This window comes from Eurytemora carolleeae, unplaced genomic scaffold, assembly GCF_000591075.1.
Source record: "Eurytemora carolleeae unplaced genomic scaffold, Eaff_2.0 scaffold1067, whole genome shotgun sequence".
Lineage (NCBI taxonomy): Eukaryota > Metazoa > Arthropoda > Copepoda > Calanoida > Temoridae > Eurytemora > Eurytemora carolleeae.
Genome location: NW_019397254.1, coordinates 497 through 14244, shown reverse-complemented (window position 1 = coordinate 14244; position 13748 = coordinate 497). Strand labels below are relative to the sequence as shown.

Genomic DNA, 13748 nt, shown 5'->3' with positions numbered 1-13748 from the left:
CCCATATATATATATATATACAATGTTAAAATGGTTTAAAGAACAATGATTGGACCCTAAAGCAATTGAGTCTTTGCCACAAACTCAAATTTTCTAATCCGTATTTCTTTACAACTTGATGGTGGAAACCTTTGATATTTCAAACTTATATTATTTAATCTATCGGAATTCATAGTTTGAAATATTTAAGCTCTACGACAGATATAAGGATTGTAAAATAAGAGTTTGTGACGAAGACTCAATTCCTCTTTCAAACTTTGCAAATAAAAATGTTAAACTCATATTAAAGAATAATAACTACTAAAGAGGGGGGGACTGAGCTTCAACAAGAAAATATTATGAAAGGACCAAAACCCTGTTTTTGTTTTGAGAAAACACTAAACCTAGAAATCTTTTGCATAGCAACAAATTTATCACAAGAGAAAAATAAATCCATTAGTTTAGGATAAAAACTTTTAAAAGTGACTGAAATCTTAATGAGCTTGTTTTGTTTTGTTGCATTCCTAGTAATTTCTGATTACAAAAAAAAATATAGAATACAAATATCAAATTTTTTGGATAAAGTTTTTATGTATTGTTTTGTGTGGGTGGAAAAATGATAACAATTTTTGTCAAGTTTTCTTTTATTAAAAAGAATCTGGCCTTGACATAATATTTTTTATAACAAAACTACATATATTTGACAAATATGCAAGATTCAAAATTTCATTCATCTGACGAATTCTCTACAATGTGTGAATAAATGTTTTTTTAATATAAATGAAAAAATAACCTTCTTTCTCTTTTTAATTGAAATATAGTTTTCTTATTAAACACATGCTAAAATTTGACCCACAAATTAAGATTTTTTATATCAATGACGGATTCCTAAAATCTATATATATAAATTTAGCTTGTCTGGGTGTCTGTTTGTTTGTCTATCTGTCTGTTTGTTTGTATCCAATAAACGTCAAAACGGCTGAACTGATCGGGACCAAACTTTGTGTCGGATATCACGTGACCCCAGGGAAGGTTCAAAATTTCAAAAACTTGTTTTTTTTTTTTTTTGTAAAATTTTGAAAATGCGCGAAAAAATTTCATGAAATCCGCAAACTTTTTATTTTTTTTATATTGTACAAAGATAAGATGCTCAAAGTGAAAGCCGCCCACATATAAAGCCACAATTAAAAGCTTAAATAGAAGATGTGCATCTGGCGCGAAGTGCCCTAAAAGTTTAGTCTAAAAAAACGATGTATCATATAATACGTCGATGTATGTAACATCATGTTTGATGTATTAATTACTCATTGAACTAGAATCAAACATGTATTAATCTGAAATTAATTGAATCATTTGATGATGTATAGATTAGAATTAATATATTAATTCACATTTATCTTTATGATTTGTTCCGCCAAAGTCTTACTTAATCTTATTCCTTGAATCGGATTTTAAATCAGAATTTTTTTTTTGCAATTAATTTTAAACTTTCTCAATTTCAGATTTCTATGGCGCACTTGCAAATATATATTTATCTACGTCTTATTTAAAATCTGTTAAGAAAAAATGTCTAACGAGCCCTCGTCCTTTATTTTTGTCTTATTTTTTATATTCTCCGTTGTAATGTTAATTGCTAAAGAATTTTATATCTTTCCATACTATAGTTTCAGTAGAAGTAAATATTTCCATTTACTGTTTAGCCCCGATATAAAGATTCATATCTAATTGGATGATGAGATAGATAGAAAGATAGATGTTACCGCCATGCAATTTCTATTGTCTCGTCGAAAACGAAGGATTTCTCCTTGTTTCCTTTTATCTCTGAAAATTGATTATTTTCAACTGCGGTTTACTGAAAAAGCATTAGAGAAACAAAGTAATAAATTTACATATTATTCAGTACTTTTTAGAATCGGACATTAATCTTTTAAATTAAAGACTTCCTTGAAATTACAATGACAGTCCCTTTAAAATTTGAAACTAGAAAATAGATAAAGGTTTTTTTGTTCAGGTGACTCTTTGACCGTTCGATCTCCGGGACGAGGAGTATCTCCTGCTCCTCCCCAGATACATATTCACCAGGTTCAGCATGGATCAGACTACGAGGGGAGCCCGATCCAGAAGAGGATGAGACTCTCCGAGAATTGGAACAGCTAGCGGTCCGCCCCCGCCTGGCAGGAGGCGGGGAATCAACAACAGACTGGGGAGCCCTGCCACACCCTCTCACCTGTCCTTCTGCCCCGCCCACACTCCGCCCAACCAACCCTATTCTCAAATCATCTCAATCTCGGGATACAGTACCAGTCGGAGACTAGAAGAAGTTCCATGTCAGGTCCTTGTGAAAATGTTTGTGCTTCGTTTGCGAGTCAGTTTCAATCTTCAAACCAGAACCAGTCATCATTCCCCAACCTTCAACCCTCACAGAACCAGCACACCTCGTCCCCCAACCTTCACTCCTCCTCCTCCAACTCTGGGACCCACTCCCAGCAGATCTCCGCCAACCATGAGAACTCAACCTACCAACTCAATCAACACCAGTCGTTCGGCCAACAACCCCAACACCACAACTCCTCACCACACATCTCCGGTGGATCCTCTCACCCCTCACGACAACAGTTTGCTCCTGAGCAAGGGCAGGAGATGGAGGAGGGAGGAGAGGTTTGGCAGGATATAGTTAGACAGCTTGCAGTATCCTAGGTCTACCCAGAGATCTATATACTTTAACACAAACCTAGATAACACATCTGAAAGTTCAAATCCTTAAAATTAATCTTTTGAATCTTGAATTAGAAACATAAAGGTCTGATCGACGACTCAAAGAATATGCTTAGACTCATAGAATAATCTGAACATCAAATGGCAAGTTTAAGACTTTCAACATCGTCTTGTCACTCTCAAGATATATGGAGTCTCCAATTACAGTCTGGAATATCAAGTATTAATCTGGAGTCGATACTTAAAATCTGGAATTGTCAATGATAATCTGGAGTCTCTGATGATATCTGCAGACTCCAATGATAACCTGGAGTCTTGGAAATAATCTGCAGCCTCCAATAATAATCTGAAGTCTTTATGATAATCTTGAGTCTCCAATGATAATCTTTAGTCTCCAATGATAATCTGGAATTTCCAATGATAATCTTGATATCCAATGATAATCTGTAGCCTTCAATGATAATCTTAAGTCTTTATTTTAATAATAGGACTCCAATGATAATAGGAAGACTCTAATAATAATCTGAAGATTCCAAAAATAATTTAGAGTATCCAATGATAATCTGGAAAATCCAATGTTAATCTGGAACTTCCAATGATAATATTGAAGACTCCAATGATAATCTGAAGTCTCCAATGATAATCTGAAGTCTCCAATGATATCAGAAAACCTTAATAATAATTTGGAGACTCCAATGAAATAATTGGATGCTTTAATTATAATCTGGAGACTTAAATAATTATTTGAAGATTCCAAAAATAAATAATTAAATATTCCAAGGATAATCTGGCAACCAGAATGAACAGCACAATAAAAGTCAAAAGATCCGTAATAGTCTTGAGAGAACTTAAACCTTTCTACCTGCTAAGTTAGTGTATGAAACCTAAATACTCACCTCAGCACGAACTAGCCTTTTTAATTGCACAAACTGTCAACTTCCGTATCTGTGTTGTATTGGGTGCTCGGTGTAGTCTGGATTTTCAACAATTGATGTATCGTTATCCAATATTTTACTAATAACGGTATAATTTTGTAGAGGAGTATATCCGTGTTTGATATAATGTGTTTTCCTTCAACCCAAAACAAAATCTTCAAATTTAGTTTAATACATTTCTTGGTCCCTTATATTTTCCTGAACACAACTTTTTCATAGTTCATTTAAACATTATATCTGAATCTACTGAATATTCTGAACTGTTTAGCCAGAATATATCCTGAACATTATATCCTGAACATTTTATCCTGAACATTACATCCCGAACATTATATCCGGAACATTATATCCTGAACATTATATCTTGAACAGGATATCCTAAATATGATATCCTGAACATGTTATCCTGCACATGATATCTTGAACATTATATCCTGAACATGATATCCTGACATTATTAAGAGGAGTATGGCCGATAATAGTCAGTTATCAAAAACAAAAATATGGATATCTGATTTATACTTTATCAGACAAAACTTTTAAGGTACCGTTGTGGATTGGCCGTGCCACTCAAAAAATGGAAAGTCAGAGAAAATGTATCCAAATGAGGTTAATCATTGTATCCCAACCTGATACTTTATCCTTGTATCCTTACCAAAATAATAATTATAAAAGTTTTCATTATCTATATCCTGGAAGAACGAATCTATATCCTGCACAAGATTTTTCACAAATGTAACTTAACCAAACATTTTACTTCGTTTAACTTCATTTCGAAATCAAGTAATTTTTCTTGTTTAAATTTTTCTATGTACTGCGTGAACTGCAATTTGAAAAAAAATATAATTTTACACAAAAATGTCTTAAGTTCTCAATGTTCTCAAGTTAACAATCATAATGCATGTATTACATCGAAAGTTATTTAAAAAAAATACAAATCTGAAGCACTTAAAAGTCAACGAAATAATATCAAATCAAAAAACATCACGTCAATTATTTGACAGTTTTTGACGTTTTCAGCAATCTAATTTATTTTGATTTCAAGTTGTTCAACGAACTGTAGAAAATATAAAACGCTGATCGTTTCAAAATTGCATAATGCTATTGAACTTAAACACTTTCTGGATTAAAAGTTAGATAATTTAAACTATAAATAATACTCAATAAGATTTATTGATCATTGTAAATAAAATCCTTGGAATTAGCAGAAAAATATTCTAAAACAAAACAAATACTCAATTTCATCTTCTTTTAATTTCTTTTAATTCTAAATGGATCATTATACAATATATCTTTGATAATAGGTTATGAAACTTCTAATAGCTTCCAACTCGAATCCCTATATCTTTGCAACCTGATGGTTAAAACCTTTGATATGTCAGAATTTGTAATATCAAAGGTTGCACAGTTATAAAGAAAAGAAAATTAGAGTTTGAGGCAAGTAATCAGTTACTTTGACTTAATGATGTTGGTAAAAGTGCAATATTTAAGTGAAAATATATTTGTTAAATATAAACAGAAAATTGTATTAAAATTGTAAATATATATATTCTGTGAGCTGTGAATATTACTAATATTTATCAGCTAAAAACACCTCTGTTAATATCAACAAATGTAATTGTATAATACACATTTTGAAAGTATAGGAATTATCAAAAGGGAAAAGGTCACTATAGCTGGCCAAACTGTGATACCCAAATTGAACTGAAATATTTTTCTCTGCTTTTCCTGTATTTTTTTATTTAACAGTAATAGTCCAGACATTCATTTAACTTAAAACTTCTAAAAATTCAAGAAATTTTACTTTTCCATCTGAGTAATATATGTTAAAACAGTTTGTAAATTAAGTATAACATATATCTATATAAAAGTATATACATATATAGCTGTAATGTATATTGTATATCAGTGCCTATCGAATAAAAATATATGTTGTAGCTTCAGCTTAATTAGGAATCAGCCATTTCAGCATACTAAACAGACTACTGAGACCTGAGAGGAAAAAGGGAGAAACGGAGGGGGTTATTGGAACTATAGTGATGTAAATGGGAGACTAGAGAAAAAGGGACTATACAATTATCTAAAAGAGGACAAACATTAACTGAAAATAAGTATTGTACATATAAACTGATGGGACTAATATGGGGAATTCATTGAGTCTATAGGGAAGTAAGGGGTGCATAAAGAACTATTGGCAATTAAGAGAAATACAGGGAAGAAATGGACTACCGAGAACTAAGGGGCCACCAGGGAACTGAGGGTAGACTACTGCGAACATAAGTGTAGATTACAGGGAACTAACGGGTCTACAAGGAATAGAGGGTAGACTACAGGGAACTTTGGAGATTGAAAATTAATTGTCAGTAAATGTTAAAAAAAAAGTTATCTTGTTTAAATACAAGAAGATTAGATTCACCAAAAGTCAGCAGAAAGTGCACATCCTCATACTGATTGTTGTTATTCAATCTCATTTCTGAATAGGTGTTAGCCTATAATGGTCTAAACATATTCATCCCCGATTCTAGACTTAAGAGGGGAGCTCTCACTTCAGGCATGTCAGTAGTGTGGTAAAGCAACTACTCCAATTCTTAAGCCTATTAAGCGCAGGGGTGGTCTATACAGAATTCAGTATATGATTAAAGCTTTACAATTACATTGGTTATCATGACTGGACCTTGCAATATAACTCTCCTAGTTGCAGGGGGGTGGGGGGATATTAAGTAAATTAAAAATTAAGCCCCTTCCAAACCCTCTCAGCGCTGCCTGATGAGCCTGATTCATCTATTTGTCTTCCTAACATCTGGCTAACATTTTTACAAAAAAAAAATCATCTTTGTTAACACACACATCTTTATTCTCAAGGATTTAACACTTAATCATATTAATTATTTAATAGAGTAATGTGGGTTAGATATATAGTGTATAGTAAATATTGTGATATATGATGAGACATCTAAATAAACTGATATTTAATATTGGGGTTTATCTGTCATAGTTTTAATAACTCTCGGAATAAATCACAGAAAAAGGATTATGGGGAGGGGAAGGGGAAAAGCTTGACGCATTTTGGTGTAGAAGGAATTGAAAATAGATTATTTATTATAGAATAAGATATTGTTAGATATAGAAACTTATACACTATACAAGGTTACCCACAAAAGATGAGACTGTACAGATCCGACAATTGAAACTTCTGAATTAAGACAATTCAAATTTTTTAAGTCTTCATTATGGGGTATAATAGTTCTCTACAGCTGTTAGGCCAGAATCAACTTATAATAAACAAATATGCAGTACGCTCTCGGTTATAGTTTATGGCCTATAAAATTAGTAAAGGATCATCACTCTATACACTTTAACCTCGTTGGTCTTCATTGTTCTGCCTTGAACATTACCTTGAAATGTCTTTTTCAATGATTTGGAAATTTTTTTTAAAATCTAGTTGCCGGGTGTCGTGATTAATTAAAAAAAATTCTGAATCATCTCTGAATTCTTATCTTTTATGGGTGGTGACCCGGTATATTAGATTTTTACAATAGGTAGATTGTTAATACAGTTAATACTGTGAGAACCAGAAAACTTTGGAATAGGAAGACAACATTGTAGGAATACTAAGTGTATTTGATGTTGTTGGCGAGCAAATATTTAGTTAAGTATACTTTACTTATCAAATCATTTAAATTAAGTGAAATGGGCCTGTTCACACTGACTAACTTTAGTCTAAAAGTCATCTTCTTATTCTGAAGTTTTCTATAGCCTGAATCATCAACTTTCAACTTTAGTTTCTTCTTGGGGACTCAACGCCGGGAAGGGGAGTGAGGCTTAGCCCCAATGCTCCCCCCTTCAGTACACCCCTTAGATTATTTGTAATAAGTGAGTTGTTTTGTATCGTAAACATTACAATAGTGTAAAATGCGAGTATTAAAGAAAGAAAAAATATATAATTATTAAAAATCACCCAACCTCTCAATTTTGATATTTTAGGCAACCTGTAAAATTGCTTTTGACACCTCATGTGCAAGTATGTGCAGCTTAGTTTTTTCCTTACCATTTCTATACTTCAATTCCAACATTTTGGCATAGGTCTAAAAAACGTCTTTTTAAATATAAAGTTAGGTCCCCCTTTAAAAAAAACTGAAATTTTTTTATTGATAATCTGATTTTTTTTATTGTGTTACTTGTTTAGTAAAAAAAAGTTATTGCCTTAAATTTTCATTTCATTAGATCATTTTTTTGGGAAAACACCTCTAAGCGGAAAATCCGAATTTTTATTAGATATTTACAATTTTTTTAATAAAACAGCTTCTAAAAAAAGAAAAAATTTAAAAAATTTAAATTTTCACCCTCCCTCTTCCAAAATATTGTTGACAGATAACAGCAACACGCTAGACAAATCCGGATAATAGGCCGGTCAAGATTCAGAAAGGGGTGTTTATTTTCCCCAGACAATTCTTTCCCGATGGCCGAACAATACACACACAACAGAGTAACCCCGTCTCAGAAATTCGATAACAAAATCTTTATTTCCTAAAAAAATAACATAAATTATAGGTCATGTTTAATTGTACAATGTTATAATGAATGTTAATAGTAGAAAAAATCTTACGAATTATTTAAGGATAGAAGGGGTGACTTATTTGTTGATCAGTATTGAAATACGTTTTTTTAACTTCTGAAAAATTACAGTTGAATATTTAACGAAATTCACTTATGCTTCTTATGAAAATATTTTGCTTAACTTTAATGATTTCACAACAACGAAAATATTTTAAGCTCCGTCGGAGGAGGACAATGGAATTTGCGGGCTGAAAATTTGGTTTGGCTGTCTCCGACAGGAGATTTCAGTAGAAGACGACATTTTATAGAGGTTTTGAAATTAATGGTTAACAAATATATATAAACTTTAAAAAAATAAAAAGTCGAAATTCTGATGATTTAAATAGAGGGTTTTGCTCATCCCTGGACCACTGTGCACAAGGAAAAGGGGTGATACATGAACATAACTATACATAACTATAAAGGGGACTAGAGTCACGATAGGGAAATAAGGAGACTTCAGGGAAATAAGGGGGACTTTAGGGAAATTAGGTGACTTCAGGGAAATAAGGGGGACTTCAGGGAAATAAGGGGACTTCAGGGAAATAAGGGGACTTTTCAGGGAAATAAGGGGGACTTTAGGGAAATTAGGGGACTTCAGGGAAATAAGGCGGACTATAGGGAAATAAGGGGACTTCAGGGAAATCTGGGACTTCAGGGAAATATGGGGGACTATAGGGAAATAAGGGGACTTCAGGGAAATAAGGGAACTTCAGGGAAATAAGGGGGACTTCAGGGAAATTAGGGGACTTCAGGGAAATAAGGGGGACTTCAGGGAAATTTTAAGGGACTTCAGGGAAATAAGTGGACTTAAATCAGGGATCTTCAGGGAAATTAGGAGACTTCAGGGAAATAAGGGGACTTCAAACAAGAAACTAATAATAATATTAATTATTAATCCTAAAGAAATACAGAAAAAATATTTTAAATCGCTATGAATAAGCAGCTGTGGTATATTTGAACATCTGTGAACAGCTGTTTCCATCAAAATATCGCCTGTAAAAATCATCGGAATTGAACGGGGCATTCGATCCCAAATACTTCATATCAACCAATCACAATTCAGGATTTATAGATGATTTCTGAATTTCGTATCCTTGAAATAAACATCTAGTGGGTCTGTCCTAGAGTACGAGTTTTGTACCCCCTCCCCCGCCACCTGCTGCTGTCGAGGAAAGTGTAATTATTAAAGCAAAAAAAATTACATAAGTTATACCACGTTAGGTTTTTTGGCAGATATATTATTCATTCGTACCATTATGAAATTTAATATGAATTTGATTTCGCCATTGATACGTCGTAATACATAATGTACCAAATTACTAACTATTCGGAAATTATTGGTAATTTCCTAGTATACGACTTTTGACTCCCCCCCTCCTATCAATTTTCTACATGTTAGCCGCGGCGCTCGGCCCCCTACCCTGTCCTAGCCGTAGAGCTCGGCCCCCTAGCCGCAGCGCCTTGCTCTGAAAGAGTCTTAACCTAACCTACCCTTAAATATATACAAACTTTGTTGAAACTATTTGAAATTGAAGGTGTATCCTGGCCGCAGCGATCGGCCCATAAGACTCCTAGCCGCAGAGCTCAGTCCAGAAGTTGTCCCAACCTACACTAACCTAACTCTGAAATAATACAAAATAAATATTTTTTGTTCAAAATAGCTTAAATCTAGGTCATGTACGTTCAAAATTTATAGGAGGGGGGGGGGTCCAAAAATCGTTCTCTAGAAACCTGGTATCCCCCGGCCCCCTTCCTATCAATTTTGTACATGTTTTCAGCAAAATTATTATTATTTATTAGTTTAGGGGTAGGTTAGGTTATGACAATTTCTTGGCCGAGCGCTGCGGCTAGGACAGGCTAAGGGGACGAGCGCCGCGGCTAAGACAGGCTAGACCATGACCAATGATAACCTAAAATCGTTCTCTAGGAAATTACCAATTAATATATCCTATTAAGTCTAATCTAATGCATTTATAACACATTGTGAAAGTTGGACATGTGGTCCAGCGCCTTAACCCCTATCCTGGCCGCAGCGCTCGTCTTAGAAAATGTCTATGCCTAACCTAACCCAGAACTGACACAAAATAAATGTAATTAATTCGTGTTATCATAAATAGGACGGACCAAGTACGTTTAAAAATATTCCTTAATTTATTTAGTTTTTTGACCAATTTTTTTCTCCGAAAATGTGTATTAGTTAGTGATTACAGGTGCACAAATCAAAATGGGTAAAAATGACGCGCAGAGAACGAAGGGAAATACCAAGGCCGCCAGCAGTGCTAGGTTAGAAAAATTAAATTGAAAACTTTCTAGATTTGTATTTTATCAGCTTTAATGCTGTAAATGCAGAATCAAAGTTCGCTACTCAATTTAGGATTAAAGCAGTGCTTAGGATCCATTTAATTTTGATGCGGATCCTAATCCTGGATCCGCACAGGTCATTTTTTAAGATTTACTGAATTTTTTTAACAAAAAATAATTTTCAAATTTTCTGTTTTATGTTTTTCGCTTATTTTTATCCTATAACTTGATGAACCATTCAGAAATGAGGAAATTGTTATAATCTCTCTTTTTTCAAAAGTTCAGATTTACGGTTCAGGAGTAAAAAAGTTTTTTTTGCAGTTTAGTTGATATTTTACCCCTTGGATCCGGATCCGCAAAAATATGCGGATCCAAGAAGCCAAAACCTTGCGGATCCAACGGATCCTAAGCACTGGATTAAAGCAACTGCAAGCGTAATTTTAAGCTACCCTCCATGTAGAGATGACAATGCCCGGTTTACAACAGAACCCTAGAAACCTTAATCTGGTGTAAGATGTGAAATATACTTTCGGTTTCTTGACTCGAAAAGTGATAGATTCTGATAATTTCTCCATTGTTCCTTTTACGCATGTAATGCGCTGGTCTAACATGGTCTTCTAATTCATATTTGATCAGACGAAGCTTTTACTAGAATAACGTCGTAAAAAGTGGGCATTGCCATCTTTCCATTAAAGGTTACTTGAAGTTACGCTTACAGTTCCTTATAGAGATACCGAATAGTGATATGGAATAGAAAATGGAGGGTCATTTAAAAGTATGTCGTCAGCCTAATGAAATTTTTGAAACTATTTTCTTGAAGAGATTAAGAAATACATCAGACATTTCCTTTAAACCGGAAACCTAATATCTATAACAAAAAATATTCTGTGCGTTCAAAAGATTCTGGATGTTAAAGGATACCGAAAGGATACCGTTTTGGATATTTTGAAACAAGAGGGCATTGAAATATGTTGACAGCCACTTTAAAATGATTTTTATCCTGGATCCGCCCTGTAATCCCTGGATCTTTATCCGCCCTGTAATCCCTGGATCTTTATCCGCCCTGTAATCCCTGTATCTTTATCCGCCCTGTAATCCCTGGATCTTTATCCGCTCTGTAATCCCTGGATCTTTATCCGCCCTGTAATCCCTGGATCTTTATCCGCCCTGTAATCCCTGGATCTTTATCCGCCCTGTAATCCCTGGATCTGTAATGACCTGGATCCAGATCCAGGTCATAAACATTAAGCATTTCCCTCAAATTTACTGTTTTCTTTAACAGAATTTTTTCTCTTTTTTTTTGCTAATTTTTATGCTAAAACATTCAGAGGTTATGAAGTTTTAAAAATCGATCGTTAATAGACAATTGAGCTTTGTGTTTTAAGAGCAAAAAGTACATTTTTAGCATGTTTTGGATGGTATTTTGCCCATTGGATCCGCAAATTTTTGCAGATCCTGATTCAAGAAGCCAAAATCTTGCAAATCCAACGGATCCGGATCTAGATCCTATACACAGGGCAGACAGTCCCTTTAACACGCTTTTTATCCAAGTATTACTTTTAGAAGTGCTAAAGTGCTCGGGGAGAACACTGGGTTTGTAGGTTTCGGAACTACAGCAGAGGCAGGGTTTGTTCCTCTCCTTCAACCAGATGACGGGGTTCCTCCGGATTTCAGGTTAAATCCCCTTATTCCAAAATCTAAAAAATCCGTATAGTTTTCTACAGGGTGGAAATTTCTTTTTAAAAATCAGAGAAAGATTGTAGTGTGGTGTGGAGGTGATGGGCAATTCTGTTTTGAGAAAATAAAAAGTTCAAGCTTGTAACAATGTAACATTTACAACTATAGCAATGTGTTGATTAGGGTTGACTATAAACAGAGGGATTTTTTTAAAGAAACTCCTTAAATTAAGCTGAAATACAGATATTCATGAACACGAAAAGGGCTTTTAAAAGGTGATTTCAGATTTTAGGAGTAAATCACGCATATCTGCCCCTTCAGTAAAAGTAAATTCAACCTATATGAATCATAAAGTCTGACCGCGTCAACCTTGTTGCACCGGCTAGTCCTGTCCATAGAGCTAGGTAAAGAACAAGCTGGTAACGGAATGGTTGACCCGGCTCGGAAATTTAAATGTACTACGGCTGTCCGTGAAATTATTTGAATAATAATTACTTTTTATATTCAGGCTTGCTATGCGAAAAATGAACAAAAAGGACGTAACAACCAAGTTGAAAGCTCTTCAAGAATTCCTGGATCTCAGTATATCAGCGTCTGAGCAGGATATGCTCGCTGTGCTCGCGTTCTGGCCAAGTGTTTACTCAAAACTTGCCTCAGACACGGATCGTCGTGTGCGGGAACAGGCGCATATAGCACTAGAAGCAGTTGTTAAGGTTTGAACTTCTTTTTGTTTGGAAACTCAGCTTTGCATGGAAACTATTATTTGTGTATAAAAGCCAACCTAACAAAGAATTTTACTTTACATAAATATATTTATTACATGCAATGCCACTGACTGTTCAGTGTCAAAAGAACTTTTTAAATAAAGTAAAAAATTTCATCCGAATTTAGGACATTGTTTCGCACTAAAAATCTATATAATAAAGCTCTTCGCTCACAATTATATATATATATTTATAAAGCAGAAGTGATGTCAACAGGGATGACTGCAAGGTATATAGGTATAGCTGCAAATTCGTTCAAGGAGAGATATACTAATCACAAGTTATCCTTTAATAATCTTAAATATGAATGTAATACTAGTTTATCCAAACATATCTGGGGCCTAAAGAAGATAAACGAACCATTTACAATATCCTGGTCAATAGTTAGTAAAGCGAAACCATATAATCCTGTCGCAAAAACGTGCAATCTCTGTCTGATGGAAAAAACTTTTATATTGTTATCTGAGGATGTAAACCTATTGAATAAAAGAAGCGAAGTAATGAACAAGTGCAGGCACCGAGAGAAATTCCTACTTAGTAAATGTTACAAGACCTGAGGAGAAGTAAACAAGAGAAGAAACTTATGAACTGCCATTTAAAGAAGATTTTTTTTCAAAAAGATTTTTTCCAAAAAGATTTTTTTAAGTAAAACAATCTGTATCATTTTAAATGTGTAAAACTATTTTTATCATATTCTGCAAAAATCCGTAAAATCATTGTAAAAAATGCTCCAGTATCAGTTTTATTCCAACTGATGATTGGGTTAGACCCATGAAAC

The 13748-nt window shown here is 33.9% G+C and overlaps 2 protein-coding genes across 2 annotated transcripts in view; both read left to right on the top strand.

Moving 5' to 3' along the window:
* The window catches only part of LOC111713061 (myocyte-specific enhancer factor 2), a 45815-nt gene extending 43023 nt beyond the window's left edge, over nt 1–2792 (top strand). Inside the window, exon 9 of the mRNA XM_023487852.1 lies at nt 1991–2792. Coding sequence (XP_023343620.1) covers nt 1991–2136 — 146 coding nt within the window. The 3' untranslated portion in view covers nt 2137–2792. The remainder of the gene's footprint in view (nt 1–1990) is intronic.
* Nucleotides 2793–10402: 7610 nt separating this feature from the next.
* On the top strand, nt 10403–13059 carry LOC111713058 (E3 ubiquitin-protein ligase listerin). The gene is made up of 3 exons (XM_023487846.1): nt 10403–10511; nt 12093–12203; nt 12715–13059. The coding sequence occupies exons 1-3, from the start codon at nt 10453–10455 to the stop codon at nt 12923–12925; spliced, it is 381 nt and encodes a 126-aa protein (XP_023343614.1). The 5' UTR covers nt 10403–10452; the 3' UTR covers nt 12926–13059.
* The last annotated feature ends 689 nt before the right edge of the window (nt 13060–13748 follow it).

Bases quoted from the DNA above. Each gene is read 5' to 3' on its own strand.
- LOC111713058 (XM_023487846.1), top strand. From the start codon at position 10,453: ATGGGTAAAAATGACGCGCAGAGAACGAAGGGAAATACCAAGGCCGCC. The intron at 10,512-12,092 runs GTTAGAAAAATT...TATTACTTTTAG, and splicing joins AAGGCCGCCAGCAGTGCTAG to AAGTGCTAAAGTGCTCGGGG. The intron at 12,204-12,714 runs GTTAAATCCCCT...TTTTATATTCAG, and splicing joins GGGGTTCCTCCGGATTTCAG to GCTTGCTATGCGAAAAATGA.